The sequence below is a fragment of the Oncorhynchus nerka genome, linkage group LG17, assembly GCF_034236695.1.
Source record: "Oncorhynchus nerka isolate Pitt River linkage group LG17, Oner_Uvic_2.0, whole genome shotgun sequence".
NCBI classification, from domain to species: Eukaryota; Metazoa; Chordata; class Actinopteri; order Salmoniformes; family Salmonidae; genus Oncorhynchus; species Oncorhynchus nerka.
The window spans coordinates 986,696-1,011,611 of NC_088412.1; the positions used below are offsets into that span (position 1 = coordinate 986,696).

At 39.4% G+C, this 24,916-nt stretch overlaps 1 protein-coding gene across 14 annotated transcripts in view; it reads left to right on the plus strand.

The window, feature by feature from the left end:
- dapk2b (death-associated protein kinase 2b) overlaps positions 1–24,916 on the plus strand; it is a 128,786-nt gene that overhangs the window by 76,139 nt on the left and 27,731 nt on the right. For all 14 annotated transcript variants that reach the window (XM_065002816.1, XM_065002815.1, XM_065002817.1 and 11 more), the window contains exons 4-5: positions 5,673–5,811; positions 24,550–24,682. In XM_065002816.1, coding sequence (XP_064858888.1) covers positions 5,673–5,811; positions 24,550–24,682 — 272 coding nt within the window. The remainder of the gene's footprint in view (positions 1–5,672; positions 5,812–24,549; positions 24,683–24,916) is intronic.

Here is a 24,916-nt window from a genome sequence, read left to right on the forward strand (position 1 = left end):
TACTACTACTACTACTACCATTACTACTACTACTACTACCACTACTTACTACTACTACTACTACTACTACTATTACTACTACTACTATTACTACTACTACTACTACTACCATTACTAATACTACTACTACTACCATTACTAATACTACTACTACTACCATTACTAATACTACTACTACTACCACTTACTAATACTACTACTACTACCATTACTAATACTACTACCACTACCATTACTAATACTACTACCACTACCATTACTAATACTACTACTACTACCATTACTAATACTACTACCTACCACCACTACTACTACTACTACCATTACTAATACTACTACCACTACCATTACTAATACTACTACCACTACCATTACTAATACTACTACTACTACCATTACTACTACTACTACTACCATTACTAATACTACTACTACCATTACTACTACTACTACCACTACCATTACTAACTACTACTACTACCACCATTACTACCACTACTACTACTATACTACCACTACCATTACTACTACTACTACCATTACTAATACTACTACCACTACCATTACTAATACTACTACTACCACCTACCATTACTACTACTACTACCACTACCACTACTACTACTACTACCATTACTAATACTACTACCACTACCATTACTACTACTACTACTACCACTACCATTACTAATACTACTACTACTACCATTACTAATACTACTACCACTACTACTACCACTACCACTACCATTACTAATACTACTACTACTACCATTACTAACTACTACTACTACTACTACACCATTACTAATACTACTACTACTACCATTACTAATACTACTACTACTACCATTACTAATACTACTACTACTACCATTACTAATACTACTACTACTACCATTACTAATACTACTACTACTACCATTACTAATACTACTACTACTACCATTACTAATACTACTACTACTACCATTACTAATACTACTACCACTACCATTACTAATACTACTACCACTACCATTACTAATACTACTACCACTACCACTAATACTACTACTACTACCATTACTACTATACCACCACCACTACTACCACTACCATTACTAATACTACTACTACTACCATTACTAATACTACTACCACTACCACTATACTACTACTACCACTACTACTACTACTACACTACTACTACTACCACTTACTACTACTACTACTACTACTACCATTACTAATACTACTACTACTACCATTACTACTACTACTACCACTACCATTACTAATACTACTACTACTACCATTACTACTACTACTACTACTACCATTACTGATACTACTACTACTACCATTACTAATCCTACTACTACTACCATTACTAATACTACTACTACTATTACTATTACTAATACTACTACCACTTACTACTACTACTACTACTACCACTACTACTACTACCACTACCACTACTACTACTACTACTACTACCATACTACTACTACTACTACTACCATTACTAATACTACTATTACTACCATTACTAATACTACTACTACTACCACCACCACTATTACTAATACTACTACTACCATTACTACTACCACTACCACCACTAACTACTACTACTACTACCATTACTAATACTACTACCACTACCATTACTAATACTACTACCACTACCACTACTACTTACTAATACTACTACCACTACCATTACTAATACTACTACTACTACCATTACTAATACTACTACCACTACCATTACTAATACTACTACTACTACCATTACTAATACTACTACCACTACCATTACTATACTACTACCACTACCACTACTACTACTACTACTACCATTACTACTACTACTACTACTACCATTACTACTACTACTACTACTACCATTACTAATACTACTACTACCACTACCAGTACTAATACTACTACTACTACCATTACTAATACTACTACCACTACCATTACTAATACTACTACCACTACCATTACTAATACTACTACCACTACCATTACTAATACTACTACCACTACCAGTACTAATACTACTACCACTACCATTACTAATACTACTACTATTACTACTACCATTACTAATACTACTACTACTACCATTACTAATACTACTACCACTACCATTACTACCACTACCACTACTACTACTACCATTACTACCACTACCAGTACTACTACTACCATTACTAATACTACTACCACTACCATTACTAATACTACTACCACTACCATTACTAATACTACTACCACTACCATTACTAATACTACTACCACTACCATTACTAATACTACTACCACTACCATTACTAATACTACTACCACTACCATTACTAATACTACTACCACTACCATTACTAATACTACTACTACTACCATTACTAATACTACTACTACTACCATTACTAATACTACTACCACTACCATTACTAATACTACTACTACTACCATTACTAATACTACTACCACTACCATTACTAATACTACTACTACTACCATTACTACTACTACTACTACTACCATTACTAATACTACTACCACTACCATTACTACTACTACTACCACTACCATTACTAATACTACTACCACTACCAGTACTAATACTACTACCACTACCATTACTAATAATCCTACTACTACCATTACTAATACTACTACTACTACCATTACTAATACTACTACCACTACCATTACTAATACTACTACTACTACCATTACTAATACTACTACTACTACCATTACTAATACTACTACTACTACCATTACTAATACTACTACTACTACCATTACTAATACTACTACTACTACCATTACTAATACTACTACTACCATTACTACTACTACTACCACTACCATTACTAATACTACTACTACTACTACTACTATTACTACCAGTACTACCACTACCACTACTACTACTACCATTACTAATACTACTACTACTACCATTACTAATACTACTACTACTACCATTACTAATACTACTACTACTACCATTACTAATACTACTACTACTACCATTACTAATACTACTACTACTACTACCATTACTAATACTACTACTACTACCATTACTAATACTACTACTACTACCATTACTAATACTACTACTACTACCATTACTAATACTACTACTACTACCATTACTAATACTACTACCACTACCATTACTAATACTACTACCACTACCATTACTAATACTACTACTACTACCATTACTAATACTACTACTACTACCATTACTAATACTACTACTACTACCATTACTAATACTACTACTACTACCATTACTAATACTACTACTACTTACTACTACCATTACTTAATACTACTACTACTACCATTACTAATACTACTACTACTACCATTACTACTACTACTACTACTACCATTACTAATACTACTACTACTACTACTATTACTACTACTACTACCCATTACTAATACTACTACCACTACCATTACTACTACTACTACTACCATACTACTACTACTACTACTACCATTACTACTACTACTACTACTACCATTACTAATACTACTACTACTACCATTACTAATACTACTACTACTACCATTACTAATACTACTACCACTACCATTACTACTACTACTACTACTACTACTACTACTACTACCATTACTAATACTACTACTACTACCATTACTAATACTACTACTCTTATTTTCAAATGTCTTTTTACTGTTGTTTTATTTCTTTACACACACACACACACACACACACACACACACACACACACACACACACACACACACACACACACACACACACACACACACACACACACACACACACACACAAACAACCTTTTTCACACTATTGGTTAGAGCCTGTAAGTAAGCATTTCACTGTACGGTCTACTACACCTGTTGTATTTGGCGCACGTGACAAATCAACTTTGATTTGATATGATTTCACTCTGTAATAATAACTAGGCTACTTTTATTTTATTTCAAACAACACCGTTTGAAATTCGACTGAAAAAAAAGAGGTGGAAGTATACATTATTCCTCATAAATCAAACACATAACTTTACTTTTTAAGCAGATGAACTTCCCTGAACGTCGTCCACATGATGAAATGAACTATGACCTTTAAAAACAGAGAAGAAGGACATGTAATTATTTACTGGTTTTAGATTGTCTGGGGGCATATTTATCGTTGCTATGACAACGATTCAAGTGATCCTGCATTGTTGGTTAAAGCGTGTCACGGTACGATCTATACACCTGTTGTATTCGGTGCATGTGAAAAATAACATTTTATTTTTTAAAATTTTTTAAAATTGTATTTACGTGATTTCTATCTCCTATCTATAACCCCTTTTGGGGGAAGAGCCTTTTAGGTTCAACAATACTTTTTTTTAAAAGTGAATGAATGAATCTGGTTTAAAACTTGAAAATAAGACAACTTTTAATCCTTTTTCATATTCAAATGAAGCTTAGTAGATATAGGAGTGGTGTTGTTTACTAAGTAATTAGATCGTAGGGCGGGGGGAGGTAGAGGGGGAACAATGGGTATTACATTTAAGACATTTAAGTCATTTAGCAGACGCTCTTATCCAGAGCGACTTACAAATTGGTGCTTTCACCTTATGACATCCAGTGGAACAGATGGTATATGAGGGTATTGTGTGAAAATGTTGTCTCTAGGTCTCCTGTTTTTGTTTTGAGTTATTAATGGCACAAACGTTATCTAAAGTACATGTTGTCGGCATTTTATATTACCAACTTCTTCCTATGTTTTGTCAATTCTACTTCTTCTACTTCTTCCTATGTACTACAGGAATGACGATCTTTGACTCATTTAGATAGGTAGACACAATGCTTTTTCAGAATGTAACATATTTTCATGGGATGTGAAGTCACATTTTAAAAGGAAACACATAATACAAGAAATGAACGTGTGACAGCCCTGTTGCAGGGAACTCATTTAATGGGACAAGACATGGAACTAACTAAAGCAGACAGCCTATCAGTTAGTGTTGTAGAGGGCATGGTGTGGCCTATCAGTTAGTGTTATAGAGGGCATGGTGTGGCCTATCAGTTAGTGTTATAGAGGGCATGGTGTGGCCTATCAGTTAGTGTTATAGAGGGCATGGTGTGGCCTGTCAGTAAGTGTTATAGAGGGCATGGTGTGGCCTATCAGTTAGTGTTATAGAGGGCATGGTGTGGCCTATCAGTTAGTGTTATAGAGGGCATGGTGTGGCCTATCAGTAAGTGTTATAGAGGGCATGGTGTGGCCTGTCAGTAAGTGTTATAGAGGGCATGGTGTGGCCTGTCAGTAAGTGTTATAGAGGGCATGGTGTGGCCTATCAGTTAGTGTTATAGAGGGCATGGTGTGGCCTATCAGTTAGTGTTATAGAGGGCATGGTGTGGCCTGTCAGAAAGTGTTATAGAGGGCATGGTGTGGCCTATCAGTTAGTGTTATAGAGGGCATGGTGTGGCCTGTCAGTAAGTGTTATAGAGGGCATGGTGTGACAGACAGCCTGTCAGTAAGTGTTATAGAGGGCATGGTGTGACAGACAGCCTATCAGTTAGACAGCCTCACACTGAAAGACACTGAATTCCACAGATCATTTCCCTAATAACCTGCAGCACAGGAGCCCTAAAAGTGTGTGTTTGTGTTGCAGGGTGTCTGGAGGAGAGCTGTTTGACTTCCTGGCTCAGAAGGAGTCTCTGAGCGAAGAGGAAGCTACCCAGTTCATCAAACAGATCCTGAACGGAGTCCAGTTCCTCCATGGCAAGAGGATTGCACACTTTGACCTCAAGGTACTTTACGTGCTCATGCCGTTTCAGCAATATGGAACCTGTGTGGTGGAGCTGTTGGTTAGAAAATACTTCCTCCGAGGATTGCTGTGAGCTGTCATCAATGTAGCGTGTCACTAAGTTAGGGCTGTGACCTTATTACTACCACTCAGACAGTCATGTCCGTAGTCAGTGGTGAACGTGGAGTCATGGTAATCTCCTACTATGGGCTCTGGACATGAGCTGATGCGTTGGTACTGGTGAGGCCTGGTGTTGTATTGCCCCCACTCTGACATCAGTCTAAACAGTATATTTTAAAACTCACTGTTAGGCTACATTTTTGGACCTCACTGTGATCGATCAACAGCAGGTTGAAACTGCGCGGAAAACCTGGTCGTTGTGGATCTTGTTTCAAAAGCCAAAGCATAACGAAATGGACAGCGCTTTCTAAGGTGATGATTCATTCAAGGCATTTAAGATGTCGTATGTAGAACACCCATATACCTATTAGAGCGTATGTAGAAATGCTCTGTTTTCTGACACGTCTACATCCTCTTTTCCGAATTGATTTCTGACGTGGCTAAATCATACATAATATTGCTGCTACCGTCACTTATGACCGAAAAGAGCGTCTGGACATCAGAGCTGGGATTACTCACCTCAAATTGGACGAGGACGCAAGGTATATACTACGGCCCAAAAATCCTGAATTAATTACACCCATATACCTATTAGAGCGTATGTGTATACTACATGGGCCCAAAAATCCTGAATTAAAATGATGATTGCCGTTGTACAACTACAGGGCATTTGGAAAGTATTCAGACCCTTTGACTTTTTCCACATTTTGTTACGTTATTCTAAAATATATATATATTTTATTTATCCCTCATCAGTCTACACACAATAACCCATCATGACAAAGCACAAACTGGTTTTTATTTATTTATCCCTCATCAGTCTACACACAATAACCCATCATGACAAAGCACAAACAGGTTGTTATTTATTTTACAAATAAAAACAGTAATACCTTATTTACATAAGTATTTATACCCTTTGCTATGAGACTGTAAAGGTGCATCCTGTTTCCATTGATCATCCTTGAGATGTTTCTACAACTTGATTGGAGGTGATTGAACATGATGTGGAAAGTCACACAGTTGGCAGTGCATGTCAGAGTAAAAACCATGCCATGAGGTCGAAAGAATTGTCCGTAGAGCTCCGAGACAGGATTGTGTCGAGGCACAGATCTGGGGAAGGGTACCAAAACATTTCTGCAGCATTGAAGTTCACCAAGAACACAGTGGTCTCCATCATTCTTAAATGGAAGAAGTTTAGAACCACTAAGACTCTTCCTAGAGCTGGCCACCCGGCAAAACTGAGCAATCGGGAGAGAAGGGCCTTGGTCAGGGAGGTAACCAAGAACACGATGCAGCATGGTGAAGCATGGTGGTGGCAGCACCACCCAATGAAGCATGGTGGTGGCAGCATCATGCTGTGGGGATGTTTTTCAGCAGCAGGGACTGGGAGACTAGTCAGGATCATAATGTATATACGCTATATATACAAAAGCGGATGCCAGGAGAACGCTACCTGCCCCAATGAATAGTGCCAACTGTAAAGTCTGGTGGAAAAGGAATAATGGTCTGGGGCTGTTTTTCATGATTCAGGCCCCTTAGTTCCAGTGAAGGGAAATCTTAACGCTTCAGCATACAATGACATTCTAGACAATTCTGTGCTTCCAACTTTGTGGCAACAGTTTAGGGAGGCCCGTTCCTGTTTCAGCATGACAATGCTCACGTGCACAAAGCAAGGTCCATACAGAAATGGTTTGTCAAAATTGGTTTGGAAGAACTTGACTAGCCTGCACAGAGCCCTGACCTCAACCTCATCGAACACCAGGCCTAATGGTTTTCCAAATCTCTCCAGCAGTGCTATTTGTAGGGTTAATTTTAGGGACATTTTGTTATTTTTCATCCATTCCTGAACCTGTGACCAGAAACAAACTACACAGGGGCAATACCAGACTAAATTATCTAATGATGGGGCGGCAGGGTAGTCTAGTGGTTAGAGCGTTGGACTAGTAACCGGAAGGTTGCAAGTTCAAACCCCTGAGCTGACAAGGTACAAATCTGTCGTTCTGCCCCTGAACAAGGCAGTTAACCCCACTGTTCCTAGGCCGTCATTGAAAATAAGAATTTGTTCTTAACTGACTTGCCTAGTTAAAATATAGGTTAACATTTTTTTTTCTCATTTGTCTCATTGCAGCAAAATCTGCCCCATATACATAACAGTCTGTTGGTGGCAAGAAGTTTGTGTAATTATATACATTTTAATAATCTAAGTTTTTAATTAAGCGCGTTTTGCATATCAGTTCATAAACCGTGAAATCGGCACATTGAACATCCCAACTATTTTAGCAACCAGTATGGCACCGCGGTCAACATTTTGGTCCTCAAGTAAAACTGTTAAATTATGTTTAGCCAATTTTGGTCTTTAATAAAAGGGGAAAAACAAGCTTCTTCCCTTCTTCCACTTGCCGTCAACCTTTTCGCAGTAATGCTGCAATCAGTTGGTTGTAATGTTGGATAGAGCAGACACTTCCTGAATATATCAGTTGGTTGTAATTTTGGAAAGAGCAGATACTTCCTGAATATATCAGTTGGTTATAATGTTGGATAGAGCAGATACTTCCTGAATATATCAGTTGGTTATAATGTTGGATAGAGCAGATACTTCCTGAATATATCAGTTGGTTGTAATGTTGGATAGAGCAGATACTTCCTGAATATATCAGTTGGTTATAATGTTGGATAGAGCAGATACTTCCTGAATATATCAGTTGGTTATAATGTTGGATAGAGCAGATACTTCCTGAATATATCAGTTGGTTATAATGTTGGATAGAGCAGATACTTCCTGAATATATCAGTTGGTTATAATGTTGGATAGAGCAGATACTTCCTGAATATATCAGTTGGTTGTAATTGTGGATAGAGCAGATACTTCCTGAATATATCAGTTGGTTATAATGTTGGATAGAGCAGATACTTCCTGAATATATCAGTTGGTTATAATGTTGGATAGAGCAGACACTTCCTGAATATATCAGTTGGTTATAATGTTGGATAGAGCAGACACTTCCTGAATATATCAGTTGGTTGTAATGTTGGATAGAGCAGATACTTCCTGAATATATCAGTTGGTTATAATGTTGGATAGAGCAGATACTTCCTGAATATATCAGTTGGTTGTAATGTTGGATAGAGCAGATACTTCCTGAATATATCAGTTGGTTATAATGTTGGATAGAGCAGATACTTCCTGAATATATCAGTTGGTTATAATTGTGGATAGAGCAGATACTTCCTGAATATATCAGTTGGTTGTAATGTTGGATAGAGCAGATACTTCCTGAATATATCAGTTGGTTATAATGTTGGATAGAGCAGATACTTCCTGAATATGTCAGTTGGTTGTAATGTTGGATAGAGCAGATACTTCCTGAATATATCAGTTGGTTGTAATGTTGGATAGAGCAGATACTTCCTGAATATATCAGTTGGTTATAATGTTGGATAGAGCAGATACTTCCTGAATATATCAGTTGGTTGTAATGTTGGATAGAGCAGATACTTCCTGAATATATCAGTTGGTTGTAATGTTGGATAGAGCAGATACTTCCTGAATATATCAGTTGGTTGTAATGTTGGATAGAGCAGACACTTCCTGAATATATCAGTTGGTTATAATGTTGGATAGAGCAGATACTTCCTGAATATATCAGTTGGTTATAATGTTGGATAGAGCAGACACTTCCTGAATATATCAGTTGGTTATAATGTTGGATAGAGCAGATACTTCCTGAATATATCAGTTGGTTATAATGTTGGATAGAGCAGATACTTCCTGAATATATCAGTTGGTTATAATGTTGGATAGAGCAGATACTTCCTGAATATATCAGTTGGTTATAATGTTGGATACAGCAGACACTTCCTGAATATATCAGTTGGTTATAATGTTGGATAGAGCAGATACTTCCTGAATATATCAGTTGGTTATAATGTTGGATAGAGCAGACACTTCCTGAATATATCAGTTGGTTATAATGTTGGATAGAGCAGATACTTCCTGAATATATCAGTTGGTTATAATGTTGGATAGAGCAGACACTTCCTGAATATATCAGTTGGTTGTAATGTTGGATAGAGCAGATACTTCCTGAATATATCAGTTGGTTATAATGTTGGATAGAGCAGATACTTCCTGAATATATCAGTTGGTTATAATGTTGGATAGAGCAGATACTTCCTGAATATATCAGTTGGTTGTAATGTTGGATAGAGCAGATACTTCCTGAATATATCAGTTGGTTGTAATGTTGGATAGAGCAGACACTTGTAATTTATTATATATCCTATTATATTTCTCCACCTTTCCTATTCATAATATCATTTAGAAAGATAATTCCATATTTATTTTTTATTCCATCAATAATATTATTTAGTTGAATCAATTAGTATATTTGAACTTATTATTATATATTATTATTTATTGTTGTAATTCTGTCTTTTTCTGGAGGATGAAACTGGAATTGCAACCAGCTTTGTGTGGGTTGTTTTAGAAAGGGTGAGAGGTTGAATGAACTGAGAGGTTGTCATCTGGATAAATGGATGAGCCATTCTTACCCATCTACTGGGAGAACCAGTTTGGGTTTAACTATTACCTTTGTATGACTAATACGTTTACTGAGGGGTTTAATGCTTTTTAATATTTATACACTGTCACCCAAACTCATATTCAATATATAAATAAGCAGGTTTTATTTTTGTCTGGCTAGCGATTCCAAATAAAGTGAATTCGTTTTTTCTTATTTAAGACGTTGTTTCAGCAGTGTCATAAGTTAATACTGTAGGAGACGTTGTTTCAGCAGTGTTAATACTGTAGGAGACGTTGTTTCAGCAGTGTCATAAGTTAATACTGTAGGAGACGTTGTTTCAGCAGTGTCATAAGTTAATACTGTAGGAGACGTTGTTTCAGCAGAGTTAATACTGTAGGAGACGTTGTTTCAGCAGTACCATAAGTTAATACTGTAGGAGACGTTGTTTCAGCAGAGTTAATACTGTAGGAGACGTTGTTTCAGCAGAGTTAATACTGTAGGAGACGTTGTTTCAGCAGAGTTAATACTGTAGGAGATGTTGTTTCAGTAGTACCATAAGTTAATACTGTAGGAGACGTTGTTTCAGCAGTACCATAAGTTAATACTGTAGGAGACGTTGTTTCAGCAGAGTTAATACTGTAGGAGACGTTGTTTCAGCAGTACCATAAGTTAATACTGTAGGAGACATTGTTTCAGCAGTACCATAAGTTAATACTGTAGGAGACGTTGTTTCAGCAGAGTTAATACTGTAGGAGACGTTGTTTCAGCAGAGTTAATACTGTAGGAGACGTTGTTTCAGCAGAGTTAATACTGTAGGAGACGTTGTTTCAGCAGAGTTAATACTGTAGGAGACGTTGTTTCAGCAGAGTTAATACTGTAGGAGACGTTGTTTCAGCAGTACCATAAGTTAATACTGTAGGAGACGTTGTTTCAGCAGTACCATAAGTTAATACTGTAGGAGACGTTGTTTCAGCAGAGTTAATACTGTAGGAGACGTTGTTTCAGCAGAGTTAATACTGTAGGAGACGTTGTTTCAGCAGAGTTAATACTGTAGGTGACGTTGTTTCAGCAGGACCATAAGTTAATACTGTAGGAGACGTTGTTTCAGCAGGACCATAAGTTAATACTGTAGGAGACGTTGTTTCAGCAGTACCATAAGTTAATACTGTAGGAGACGTTGTTTCAGCAGAGTTAATACTGTAGGAGACGTTGTTTCAGCAGTACCATAAGTTAATACTGTAGGAGACGTTGTTTCAGCAGTGTTAATACTGTAGGAGACGTTGTTTCAGCAGAGTTAATACTGTAGGAGACGTTGTTTCAGCAGAGTTAATACTGTAGGAGACGTTGTTTCAGCAGAGTTAATACTGTAGGAGACGTTGTTTCAGCAGTACCATAAGTTAATACTGTAGGAGACGTTGTTTCAGCAGAGTTAATACTGTAGGAGACGTTGTTTCAGCAGAGTTAATACTGTAGGAGACGTTGTTTCAGCAGTACCATAAGTTAATACTGTAGGAGACGTTGTTTCAACAGAGTTAATACTGTAGGAGACGTTGTTTCAGCAGTACCATAAGTTAATACTGTAGGAGACGTTGTTTCAGCAGAGTTAATACTGTAGGAGACGTTGTTTCAGTAGTACCATAAGTTAATACTGTAGGAGACGTTGTTTCAACAGAGTTAATACTGTAGGAGACGTTGTTTCAGCAGGGCCATAAGTTAATACTGTAGGAGACGTTGTTTCAGCAGTACCATAAGTTAATACTGTAGGAGACGTTGTTTCAGCAGAGTTAATACTGTAGGAGACGTTGTTTCAGCAGAGTTAATACTGTAGGAGACGTTGTTTCAGCAGAGTTAATACTGTAGGAGACGTTGTTTCAGCAGAGTTAATACTGTAGGAGACGTTGTTTCAGCAGAGTTAATACTGTAGGAGACGTTGTTTCAGCAGAGTTAATACTGTAGGAGACGTTGTTTCAGCAGGGCCATAAGTTAATACTGTAGGAGACGTTGTTTCAGCAGTGTTAATACTGTAGGAGACGTTGTTTCAGCAGAGTTAATACTGTAGGAGACGTTGTTTCAGCAGAGTTAATACTGTAGGAGACGTTGTTTCAGCAGAGTTAATACTGTAGGAGACGTTGTTTCAGCAGTACCATAAGTTAATACTGTAGGAGACGTTGTTTCAGCAGAGTTAATACTGTAGGAGACGTTGTTTCAGCAGAGTTAATACTGTAGGAGACGTTGTTTCAGCAGTACCATAAGTTAATACTGTAGGAGACGTTGTTTCAGCAGAGTTAATACTGTAGGAGACGTTGTTTCAGCAGAGTTAATACTGTAGGAGACGTTGTTTCAGCAGAGTTAATACTGTAGGAGACGTTGTTTCAGCAGAGTTAATACTGTAGGAGACGTTGTTTCAGCAGAGTTAATACTGTAGGAGACGTTGTTTCAGCAGAGTTAATACTGTAGGAGACGTTGTTTCAGCAGTGTTAATACTGTAGGGGACGTTGTTTCAGCAGTACCATAAGTTAATACTGTAGGAGACGTTGTTTCAGCAGAGTTAATACTGTAGGAGACGTTGTTTCAGCAGAGTTAATACTGTAGGAGACGTTGTTTCAGCAGAGTTAATACTGTAGGAGACGTTGTTTCAGCAGTACCATAAGTTAATACTGTAGGAGACGTTGTTTCAGCAGTGTTAATACTGTAGGAGACGTTGTTTCAGCAGTACCATAAGTTAATACTGTAGGAGACGTTGTTTCAGCAGAGTTAATACTGTAGGAGACATTGTTTCAGCAGAGTTAATACTGTAGGAGACGTTGTTTCAGCAGAGTTAATACTGTAGGAGACGTTGTTTCAGCAGAGTTAATACTGTAGGAGACGTTGTTTCAGCAGAGTTAATACTGTAGGAGACGTTGTTTCAGCAGAGTTAATACTGTAGGAGACGTTGTTTCAGCAGAGTTAATACTGTAGGAGACGTTGTTTCAGCAGAGTTAATACTGTAGGAGACGTTGTTTCAGCAGTGTTAATACTGTAGGAGACGTTGTTTCAGCAGAGTTAATACTGTAGGAGACGTTGTTTCAGCAGTGTTAATACTGTAGGAGACGTTGTTTCAGCAGAGTTAATACTGTAGGAGACGTTGTTTCAGCAGAGTTAATACTGTAGGAGACGTTGTTTCAGCAGGACCATAAGTTAATACTGTAGGAGACGTTGTTTCAGCAGTACCATAAGTTAATACTGTAGGAGACGTTGTTTCAGCAGAGTTAATACTGTAGGAGACGTTGTTTCAGCAGAGTTAATACTGTAGGAGACGTTGTTTCAGCAGTACCATAAGTTAATACTGTAGGAGACGTTGTTTCAGCAGAGTTAATACTGTAGGAGACGTTGTTTCAGCAGAGTTAATACTGTAGGAGACGTTGTTTCAGCAGTACCATAAGTTAATACTGTAGGAGACGTTGTTTCAGCAGTGTTAATACTGTAGGAGACGTTGTTTCAGCAGAGTTAATACTGTAGGAGACGTTGTTTCAGCAGAGTTAATACTGTAGGAGACGTTGTTTCAGCAGAGTTAATACTGTAGGAGACGTTGTTTCAGCAGAGTTAATACTGTAGGAGACGTTGTTTCAGCAGAGTTAATACTGTAGGAGACGTTGTTTCAGCAGAGTTAATACTGTAGGAGACGTTGTTTCAGCAGTACCATAAGTTAATACTGTAGGAGACGTTGTTTCAGCAGTGTTAATACTGTAGGAGACGTTGTTTCAGCAGTACCATAAGTTAATACTGTAGGAGACGTTGTTTCAGCAGAGTTAATACTGTAGGAGACGTTGTTTCAGCAGTGTTAATACTGTAGGAGACGTTGTTTCAGCAGAGTTAATACTGTAGGAGACGTTGTTTCAGCAGAGTTAATACTGTAGGAGACGTTGTTTCAGCAGAGTTAATACTGTAGGAGACGTTGTTTCAGCAGAGTTAATACTGTAGGAGACGTTGTTTCAGCAGAGTTAATACTGTAGGAGACGTTGTTTCAGCAGAGTTAATACTGTAGGAGACGTTGTTTCAGCAGTACCATAAGTTAATACTGTAGGAGACGTTGTTTCAGCAGAGTTAATACTGTAGGAGACGTTGTTTCAGCAGTACCATAAGTTAATACTGTAGGAGACGTTGTTTCAGCAGAGTTAATACTGTAGGAGACGTTGTTTCAGCAGAGTTAATACTGTAGGAGACGTTGTTTCAGCAGTACCATAAGTTAATACTGTAGGAGACGTTGTTTCAGCAGAGTTAATACTGTAGGAGACGTTGTTTCAGCAGAGTTAATACTGTAGGAGACGTTGTTTCAGCAGTACCATAAGTTAATACTGTAGGAGACATTGTTTCAGCAGAGTTAATACTGTAGGAGACGTTGTTTCAGCAGAGTTAATACTGTAGGAGACGTTGTTTCAGCAGTACCATAAGTTAATACTGTAGGAGACGTTGTTTCAGCAGTGTTAATACTGTAGGAGACGTTGTTTCAGCAGAGTTAATACTGTAGGAGACGTTGTTTCAGCAGTACCATAAGTTAATACTGTAGGAGACGTTGTTTCAGCAGTGTTAATACTGTAGGAGACGTTGTTTCAGCAGAGTTAATACTGTAGGAGACGTTGTTTCAGCAGAGTTAATACTGTAGGAGACGTTGTTTCAGCAGTGTTAATACTGTAGGAGACGTTGTTTCAGCAGAGTTAATACTGTAGGAGACGTTGTTTCAGCAGTACCATAAGTTAATACTGTAGGAGACGTTGTTTCAGCAGTGTTAATACTGTAGGAGACGTTGTTTCAGCAGAGTTAATACTGTAGGAGACGTTGTTTCAGCAGAGTTAATACTGTAGGAGACGTTGTTTCAGCAGAGTTAATACTGTAGGAGACGTTGTTTCAGCAGAGTTAATACTGTAGGAGACGTTGTTTCAGCAGAGTTAATACTGTAGGAGACGTTGTTTCAGCAGAGTTAATACTGTAGGAGACGTTGTTTCAGCAGTACCATAAGTTAATACTGTAGGAGACGTTGTTTCAGCAGAGTTAATACTGTAGGAGACGTTGTTTCAGCAGTACCATAAGTTAATACTGTAGGAGACGTTGTTTCAGCAGAGTTAATACTGTAGGAGACGTTGTTTCAGCAGAGTTAATACTGTAGGAGACGTTGTTTCAGCAGTACCATAAGTTAATACTGTAGGAGACGTTGTTTCAGCAGAGTTAATACTGTAGGAGACGTTGTTTCAGCAGAGTTAATACTGTAGGAGACGTTGTTTCAGCAGTACCATAAGTTAATACTGTAGGAGACGTTGTTTCAGCAGAGTTAATACTGTAGGAGACGTTGTTTCAGCAGAGTTAATACTGTAGGAGACGTTGTTTCAGCAGTACCATAAGTTAATACTGTAGGAGACGTTGTTTCAGCAGTGTTAATACTGTAGGAGACGTTGTTTCAGCAGAGTTAATACTGTAGGAGACGTTGTTTCAGCAGTACCATAAGTTAATACTGTAGGAGACGTTGTTTCAGCAGTGTTAATACTGTAGGAGACGTTGTTTCAGCAGAGTTAATACTGTAGGAGACGTTGTTTCAGCAGAGTTAATACTGTAGGAGACGTTGTTTCAGCAGTGTTAATACTGTAGGAGACGTTGTTTCAGCAGAGTTAATACTGTAGGAGACGTTGTTTCAGCAGAGTTAATACTGTAGGAGACGTTGTTTCAGCAGGACCATAAGTTAATACTGTAGGAGACGTTGTTTCAGCAGAGTTAATACTGTAGGAGACGTTGTTTCAGCAGTGTTAATACTGTAGGAGACGTTGTTTCAGCAGTACCATAAGTTAATACTGTAGGAGACGTTGTTTCAGCAGTGTTAATACTGTAGGAGACGTTGTTTCAGCAGAGTTAATACTGTAGGAGACGTTGTTTCAGCAGAGTTAATACTGTAGGAGACGTTGTTTCAGCAGAGTTAATACTGTAGGAGACGTTGTTTCAGCAGAGTTAATACTGTAGGAGACGTTGTTTCAGCAGTACCATAAGTTAATACTGTAGGAGACGTTGTTTCAGCAGAGTTAATACTGTAGGAGACGTTGTTTCAGCAGAGTTAATACTGTAGGAGACGTTGTTTCAGCAGAGTTAATACTGTAGGAGACGTTGTTTCAGCAGAGTTAATACTGTAGGAGACGTTGTTTCAGCAGGACCATAAGTTAATACTGTAGGAGACGTTGTTTCAGCAGTACCATAAGTTAATACTGTAGGAGACGTTGTTTCAGCAGAGTTAATACTGTAGGAGACGTTGTTTCAGCAGAGTTAATACTGTAGGAGACGTTGTTTCAGCAGGACCATAAGTTAATACTGTAGGAGACGTTGTTTCAGCAGAGTTAATACTGTAGGAGACGTTGTTTCAGCAGAGTTAATACTGTAGGAGACGTTGTTTCAGCAGTACCATAAGTTAATACTGTAGGAGACGTTGTTTCAGCAGAGTTAATACTGTAGGAGACGTTGTTTCAGCAGAGTTAATACTGTAGGAGACGTTGTTTCAGCAGTACCATAAGTTAATACTGTAGGAGACATTGTTTCAGCAGAGTTAATACTGTAGGAGACGTTGTTTCAGCAGAGTTAATACTGTAGGAGACGTTGTTTCAGCAGTACCATAAGTTAATACTGTAGGAGACGTTGTTTCAGCAGTGTTAATACTGTAGGAGACGTTGTTTCAGCAGAGTTAATACTGTAGGAGACGTTGTTTCAGCAGTACCATAAGTTAATACTGTAGGAGACGTTGTTTCAGCAGTGTTAATACTGTAGGAGACGTTGTTTCAGCAGAGTTAATACTGTAGGAGACGTTGTTTCAGCAGAGTTAATACTGTAGGAGACGTTGTTTCAGCAGTGTTAATACTGTAGGAGACGTTGTTTCAGCAGAGTTAATACTGTAGGAGACGTTGTTTCAGCAGTACCATAAGTTAATACTGTAGGAGACGTTGTTTCAGCAGTGTTAATACTGTAGGAGACGTTGTTTCAGCAGAGTTAATACTGTAGGAGACGTTGTTTCAGCAGAGTTAATACTGTAGGAGACGTTGTTTCAGCAGAGTTAATACTGTAGGAGACGTTGTTTCAGCAGAGTTAATACTGTAGGAGACGTTGTTTCAGCAGAGTTAATACTGTAGGAGACGTTGTTTCAGCAGAGTTAATACTGTAGGAGACGTTGTTTCAGCAGAGTTAATACTGTAGGAGACGTTGTTTCAGCAGTGTTAATACTGTAGGAGACGTTGTTTCAGCAGAGTTAATACTGTAGGAGACGTTGTTTCAGCAGTGTTAATACTGTAGGAGACGTTGTTTCAGCAGAGTTAATACTGTAGGAGACGTTGTTTCAGCAGAGTTAATACTGTAGGAGACGTTGTTTCAGCAGGACCATAAGTTAATACTGTAGGAGACGTTGTTTCAGCAGTACCATAAGTTAATACTGTAGGAGACGTTGTTTCAGCAGAGTTAATACTGTAGGAGACGTTGTTTCAGCAGAGTTAATACTGTAGGAGACGTTGTTTCAGCAGTACCATAAGTTAATACTGTAGGAGACGTTGTTTCAGCAGAGTTAATACTGTAGGAGACGTTGTTTCAGCAGAGTTAATACTGTAGGAGACGTTGTTTCAGCAGTACCATAAGTTAATACTGTAGGAGACGTTGTTTCAGCAGTGTTAATACTGTAGGAGACGTTGTTTCAGCAGAGTTAATACTGTAGGAGACGTTGTTTCAGCAGAGTTAATACTGTAGGAGACGTTGTTTCAGCAGAGTTAATACTGTAGGAGACGTTGTTTCAGCAGAGTTAATACTGTAGGAGACGTTGTTTCAGCAGAGTTAATACTGTAGGAGACGTTGTTTCAGCAGAGTTAATACTGTAGGAGACGTTGTTTCAGCAGTACCATAAGTTAATACTGTAGGAGACGTTGTTTCAGCAGTGTTAATACTGTAGGAGACGTTGTTTCAGCAGTACCATAAGTTAATACTGTAGGAGACGTTGTTTCAGCAGAGTTAATACTGTAGGAGACGTTGTTTCAGCAGTGTTAATACTGTAGGAGACGTTGTTTCAGCAGAGTTAATACTGTAGGAGACGTTGTTTCAGCAGAGTTAATACTGTAGGAGACGTTGTTTCAGCAGAGTTAATACTGTAGGAGACGTTGTTTCAGCAGAGTTAATACTGTAGGAGACGTTGTTTCAGCAGAGTTAATACTGTAGGAGACGCGTTGTTTCAGCAGAGTTAATACTGTAGGAGACGTTGTTTCAGCAGTACCATAAGTTAATACTGTAGGAGACGTTGTTTCAGCAGAGTTAATACTGTAGGAGACGTTGTTTCAGCAGTACCATAAGTTAATACTGTAGGAGACGTTGTTTCAGCAGAGTTAATACTGTAGGAGACGTTGTTTCAGCAGAGTTAATACTGTAGGAGACGTTGTTTCAGCAGTACCATAAGTTAATACTGTAGGAGACGTTGTTTCAGCAGAGTTAATACTGTAGGAGACGTTGTTTCAGCAGAGTTAATACTGTAGGAGACGTTGTTTCAGCAGTACCATAAGTTAATACTGTAGGAGACATTGTTTCAGCAGAGTTAATACTGTAGGAGACGTTGTTTCAGCAGAGTTAATACTGTAGGAGACGTTGTTTCAGCAGTACCATAAGTTAATACTGTAGGAGACGTTGTTTCAGCAGTGTTAATACTGTAGGAGACGTTGTTTCAGCAGAGTTAATACTGTAGGAGACGTTGTTTCAGCAGTACCATAAGTTAATACTGTAGGAGACGTTGTTTCAGCAGTGTTAATACTGTAGGAGACGTTGTTTCAGCAGAGTTAATACTGTAGGAGACGTTGTTTCAGCAGAGTTAATACTGTAGGAGACGTTGTTTCAGCAGTGTTAATACTGTAGGAGACGTTGTTTCAGCAGAGTTAATACTGTAGGAGACGTTGTTTCAGCAGTACCATAAGTTAATACTGTAGGAGACGTTGTTTCAGCAGTGTTAATACTGTAGGAGACGTTGTTTCAGCAGAGTTAATACTGTAGGAGACGTTGTTTCAGCAGAGTTAATACTGTAGGAGACGTTGTTTCAGCAGAGTTAATACTGTAGGAGACGTTGTTTCAGCAGAGTTAATACTGTAGGAGACGTTGTTTCAGCAGAGTTAATACTGTAGGAGACGTTGTTTCAGCAGAGTTAATACTGTAGGAGACGTTGTTTCAGCAGTACCATAAGTTAATACTGTAGGAGACGTTGTTTCAGCAGAGTTAATACTGTAGGAGACGTTGTTTCAGCAGTACCATAAGTTAATACTGTAGGAGACGTTGTTTCAGCAGAGTTAATACTGTAGGAGACGTTGTTTCAGCAGAGTTAATACTGTAGGAGACGTTGTTTCAGCAGTACCATAAGTTAATACTGTAGGAGACGTTGTTTCAGCAGAGTTAATACTGTAGGAGACGTTGTTTCAGCAGTACCATAAGTTAATACTGTAGGAGACGTTGTTTCAGCAGAGTTAATACTGTAGGAGACGTTGTTTCAGCAGAGTTAATACTGTAGGAGACGTTGTTTCAGCAGTACCATAAGTTAATACTGTAGGAGACGTTGTTTCAGCAGTGTTAATACTGTAGGAGACGTTGTTTCAGCAGAGTTAATACTGTAGGAGACGTTGTTTCAGCAGTACCATAAGTTAATACTGTAGGAGACGTTGTTTCAGCAGTGTTAATACTGTAGGAGACGTTGTTTCAGCAGAGTTAATACTGTAGGAGACGTTGTTTCAGCAGAGTTAATACTGTAGGAGACGTTGTTTCAGCAGTGTTAATACTGTAGGAGACGTTGTTTCAGCAGAGTTAATACTGTAGGAGACGTTGTTTCAGCAGAGTTAATACTGTAGGAGACGTTGTTTCAGCAGGACCATAAGTTAATACTGTAGGAGACGTTGTTTCAGCAGAGTTAATACTGTAGGAGACGTTGTTTCAGCAGTGTTAATACTGTAGGAGACGTTGTTTCAGCAGTACCATAAGTTAATACTGTAGGAGACGTTGTTTCAGCAGTGTTAATACTGTAGGAGACGTTGTTTCAGCAGAGTTAATACTGTAGGAGACGTTGTTTCAGCAGAGTTAATACTGTAGGAGACGTTGTTTCAGCAGAGTTAATACTGTAGGAGACGTTGTTTCAGCAGAGTTAATACTGTAGGAGACGTTGTTTCAGCAGTACCATAAGTTAATACTGTAGGAGACGTTGTTTCAGCAGAGTTAATACTGTAGGAGACGTTGTTTCAGCAGAGTTAATACTGTAGGAGACGTTGTTTCAGCAGAGTTAATACTGTAGGAGACGTTGTTTCAGCAGAGTTAATACTGTAGGAGACGTTGTTTCAGCAGGACCATAAGTTAATACTGTAGGAGACGTTGTTTCAGCAGTACCATAAGTTAATACTGTAGGAGACGTTGTTTCAGCAGAGTTAATACTGTAGGAGACGTTGTTTCAGCAGAGTTAATACTGTAGGAGACGTTGTTTCAGCAGGACCATAAGTTAATACTGTAGGAGACGTTGTTTCAGCAGGACCATAAGTTAATACTGTAGGAGACGTTGTTTCAGCAGGACCATAAGTTAATACTGTAGGAGACGTTGTTTCAGCAGAGTTAATACTGTAGGAGACGTTGTTTCAGCAGGACCATAAGTTAATACTGTAGGAGACGTTGTTTCAGCAGTATCATAAGTTAATACTGTAGGTAAACTGAATAAAGAATGATATCAATATGTTTCTTTAGATCTGCCTAAAGTAAATAAGGTATTTATTGTGATGATATTAAATGTTTTATTACACTTATTCTTTTGTTTTTAGATGCCAAGGGGTGCCTCACGGCTTGTATGCATGGGGGCCAGGAGATGCTAAATGTGGCAATGTTCATTAACGGTCATTTACCGTGAGACCGGCAGTCATTTGCATGACAATTACCGTCTGACAAAATGTCATAACCGCCACAACCCTAGTCACTATTTCAATATGATTCATCCACCCTGACCCATAGCAGACAGACAGACAGACATTCTGCCTGTGCTCTCTGACCTGTAGCAGACAGACAGACAGACATTCTCCCTGTGCTCCCTGACCCATAGCAGACAGACATTCTCCCTGTGCTCTCTGACCCATAGCAGACAGACAGACAGACATTCTCCCTGTGCTCTCTGACCCATAGCAGACAGACATTCTCCCTGTGCTCTCTGACCTGTAGCAGACAGACATTCTGCCTGTGCTCTCTGACCTGTAGCAGACAGACAGACAGACATTCTCCCTGTGCTCTCTGACCTGTAGCAGACAGACATTCTCCCTGTGCTCCCTGACCCATAGCAGACAGACAGACATTCTCCCTGTGCTCCCTGACCCATAGCAGACAGACAGACATTCTGCCTGTGCTCTCTGACCTGTAGCAGATAGACAGACAGACATTCTCCCTGTGCTCTCTGACCTGTAGCAGACAGACATTCTCCCTGTGCTCTCTGACCTGTAGCAGACAGACAGACATTCTCCCTGTGCTCCCTGACCCATAGCAGACAGACATTCTCCCTGTGCTCCCTGACCCATAGCAGACAGACAGACATTCTCCCTGTGCTCCCTGACCCATAGCAGACAGACAGACATTCTCCCTGTGCTCTCTGACCCATAGCAGACAGACAGACAGACATTCTCCCTGTGCTCCCTGACCCATAGCAGACAGACATTCTCCCTGTGCTCTCTGACCCATAGCAGACAGACAGACAGACATTCTCCCTGTGCTCTCTGACCCATAGCAGACAGACATTCTCCCTGTGCTCTCTGACCCATAGCAGACAGACAGACATTCTCCCTGTGCTCTCTGACCTGTAGCAGACAGACATTCTGCCTGTGCTCTCTGACCTGTAGCAGACAGACAGACAGACATTCTCCCTGTGCTCTCTGACCTGTAGCAGACAGACATTCTCCCTGTGCTCTCTGACCTGTAGCAGACAGACAGACAGACATTCTCCCTGTGCTCCCTGACCCATAGCAGACAGACATTCTCCCTGTGCTCCCTGACCCATAGCAGACAGACAGACATTCTCCCTGTGCTCCCTGACCCATAGCAGACAGACAGACATTCTGCCTGTGCTCTCTGACCTGTAGCAGACAGACAGACAGACATTCTCCCTGTGCTCTCTGACCTGTAGCAGACAGACATTCTCCCTGTGCTCTCTGACCTGTAGCAGACAGACAGACAGACATTCTCCCTGTGCTCCCTGACCCATAGCAGACAGACATTCTCCCTGTGCTCCCTGACCCATAGCAGACAGACAGACATTCTCCCTGTGCTCCCTGACCCATAGCAGACAGACAGACATTCTGCCTGTGCTCTCTGACCTGTAGCAGACAGACAGACAGACATTCTCCCTGTGCTCTCTGACCCATAGCAGACAGACAGATATTCTCCCTGTGCTCTCTGACCCATAGCAGACAGACAGACATTCTCCCTGTGCTCTCTGACCCATAGCAGACAGACAGACATTCTCCCTGTGCTCTCTGACCCATAGCAGACAGACAGACATTCTCCCTGTGCTCTCTGACCCATAGCAGACAGCTAGCTAACATACATTTTGAGAAAACAAGTTATATCAAGTGGCTAGCTAGCTACCGTTACCAGTGTTTGGTGGCCAATGAGACAGCACCAACTAACCATCTGAGCTAGCAAACCAATGTAACAAAAGTATAATTTCAGATTCGGAAAATACTCCAACAGGTTGTGAATTTCAGGAATCACCGTAGCAACTACCCCAAGTGCACGATTATTTAGCTATTTAAAAATTTTTTCTACTTTTGATGAAAATGGTCCGTTTTGCTCTCATGCGTTTGAAACATAAGCCTGTCAGAGGTGTTGGACTCGACAACAGTTGATATCCAGTGGAGCGCTGCGATTGGTTGCCCAAGATTATGGGGCAGGGCTTAGCGAAGGGTCAACTATAATCAGTCTTTCAACTCACTGTACCTCAGGTTTTTATTTTAACCTTTATTTAACCAGGCAAGTCAGTTAAGAACAAATTCTTATTTTCAATGACGGCCTGGGAACAGTGGGTTAACTGCCTTGTTCAGGGGCAGAACGACAGATCTCTTCAGCTCAGGGATTTGAACTTGCAACCTTTCGGTTGCTAGTCCAATGCTCTAACCACTAGGCTACGCTGCAATATAACCTATGGAATGTTCTTCTTTATAATACGGGCGCAAAGATGGACCGTTATAATCAGGTAACTCAAAACACATCTCATGTTGCTTGACTAGTGATCCTGTTCGTCAACAGGGGCTCTGTAGTACCTAACGTTCTGTAGTACCTAACGTTCTGTAGTACCTAACGTTCTGTAGTACCTAACGTTCTGTAGTACCTAATGTTCTGTAGTACCTAATGTTCTGTAGTACCTAACGTTCTGTAGTACCTAACGTTCTGTAGTACCTAACGTTCTGTAGTACCTAATGTTCTAGTGATCCTGTTATAAACACAAAGATACACACATATATACAGTACCTAACGTTCTGTAGTACCTAATGTTCTGTAGTACCTAATGTTCTAGTGATCCTGTTATCAACACAAAGATACACACATAGATACAGTACCTAACGTTCTGTAGTACCTAACGTTCTGTAGTACCTAACGTTCTGTAGTACCTAACGTTCTGTAGTACCTAATGTTCTAGTGATCCTGTTATCAACACAAAGATACACACATATATACAGTACCTAACGTTCTGTAGTACCTAATGTTCTGTAGTACCTAACGTTCTGTAGTACCTAACGTTCTGTAGTACCTAACGTTCTGTAGTACCTAATGTTCTGTAGTACCTAATGTTCTAGTGATCCTGTTATCAACACAAAGATACACACATAGATACAGTACCTAACGTTCTGTAGTACCTAACGTTCTGTAGTACCTAACGTTCTGTAGTACCTAATGTTCTAGTGATCCTGTTATCAACACAAAGATACACACATAGATACAGTACCTAACGTTCTGTAGTACCTAATGTTCTGTAGTACCTAACGTTCTGTAGTACCTAACGTTCTGGTCATCCTGTTTATCAACAGGGGCTCTGTAGTACCTAAAGCTAATGTTCTTGTTTTCAGCCTGAGAACATCATGCTGTTGGATAAGAATGTTGATGTGCCGCGCATCAAGCTCATAGACTTTGGTCTGGCTCATAAGATGGATCAGGTTGGGACGGACTTTAAAAAGATCTTTGGAACACCTGAATTTGTGGGTAAGTATTTCAAGGCATTGAGGAGGACGCCATGTTTCTATATACCGGTCTTCGTCTACATTTTATTGACTGATATTTGACAATAGACTATGTTGGAGAGAATGTGTGGTGTTGTTTCTTTGTGTTGTGTTGTCAGTGTGTAGTGTTGTCAGTGTGTAGTGTTGTCAGTGTGTAGTGTTGTCAGTGTGTAGTGTTGTCAGTGTGTAGTGTTGTCAGTGTGTAGTGTTGTCAGTG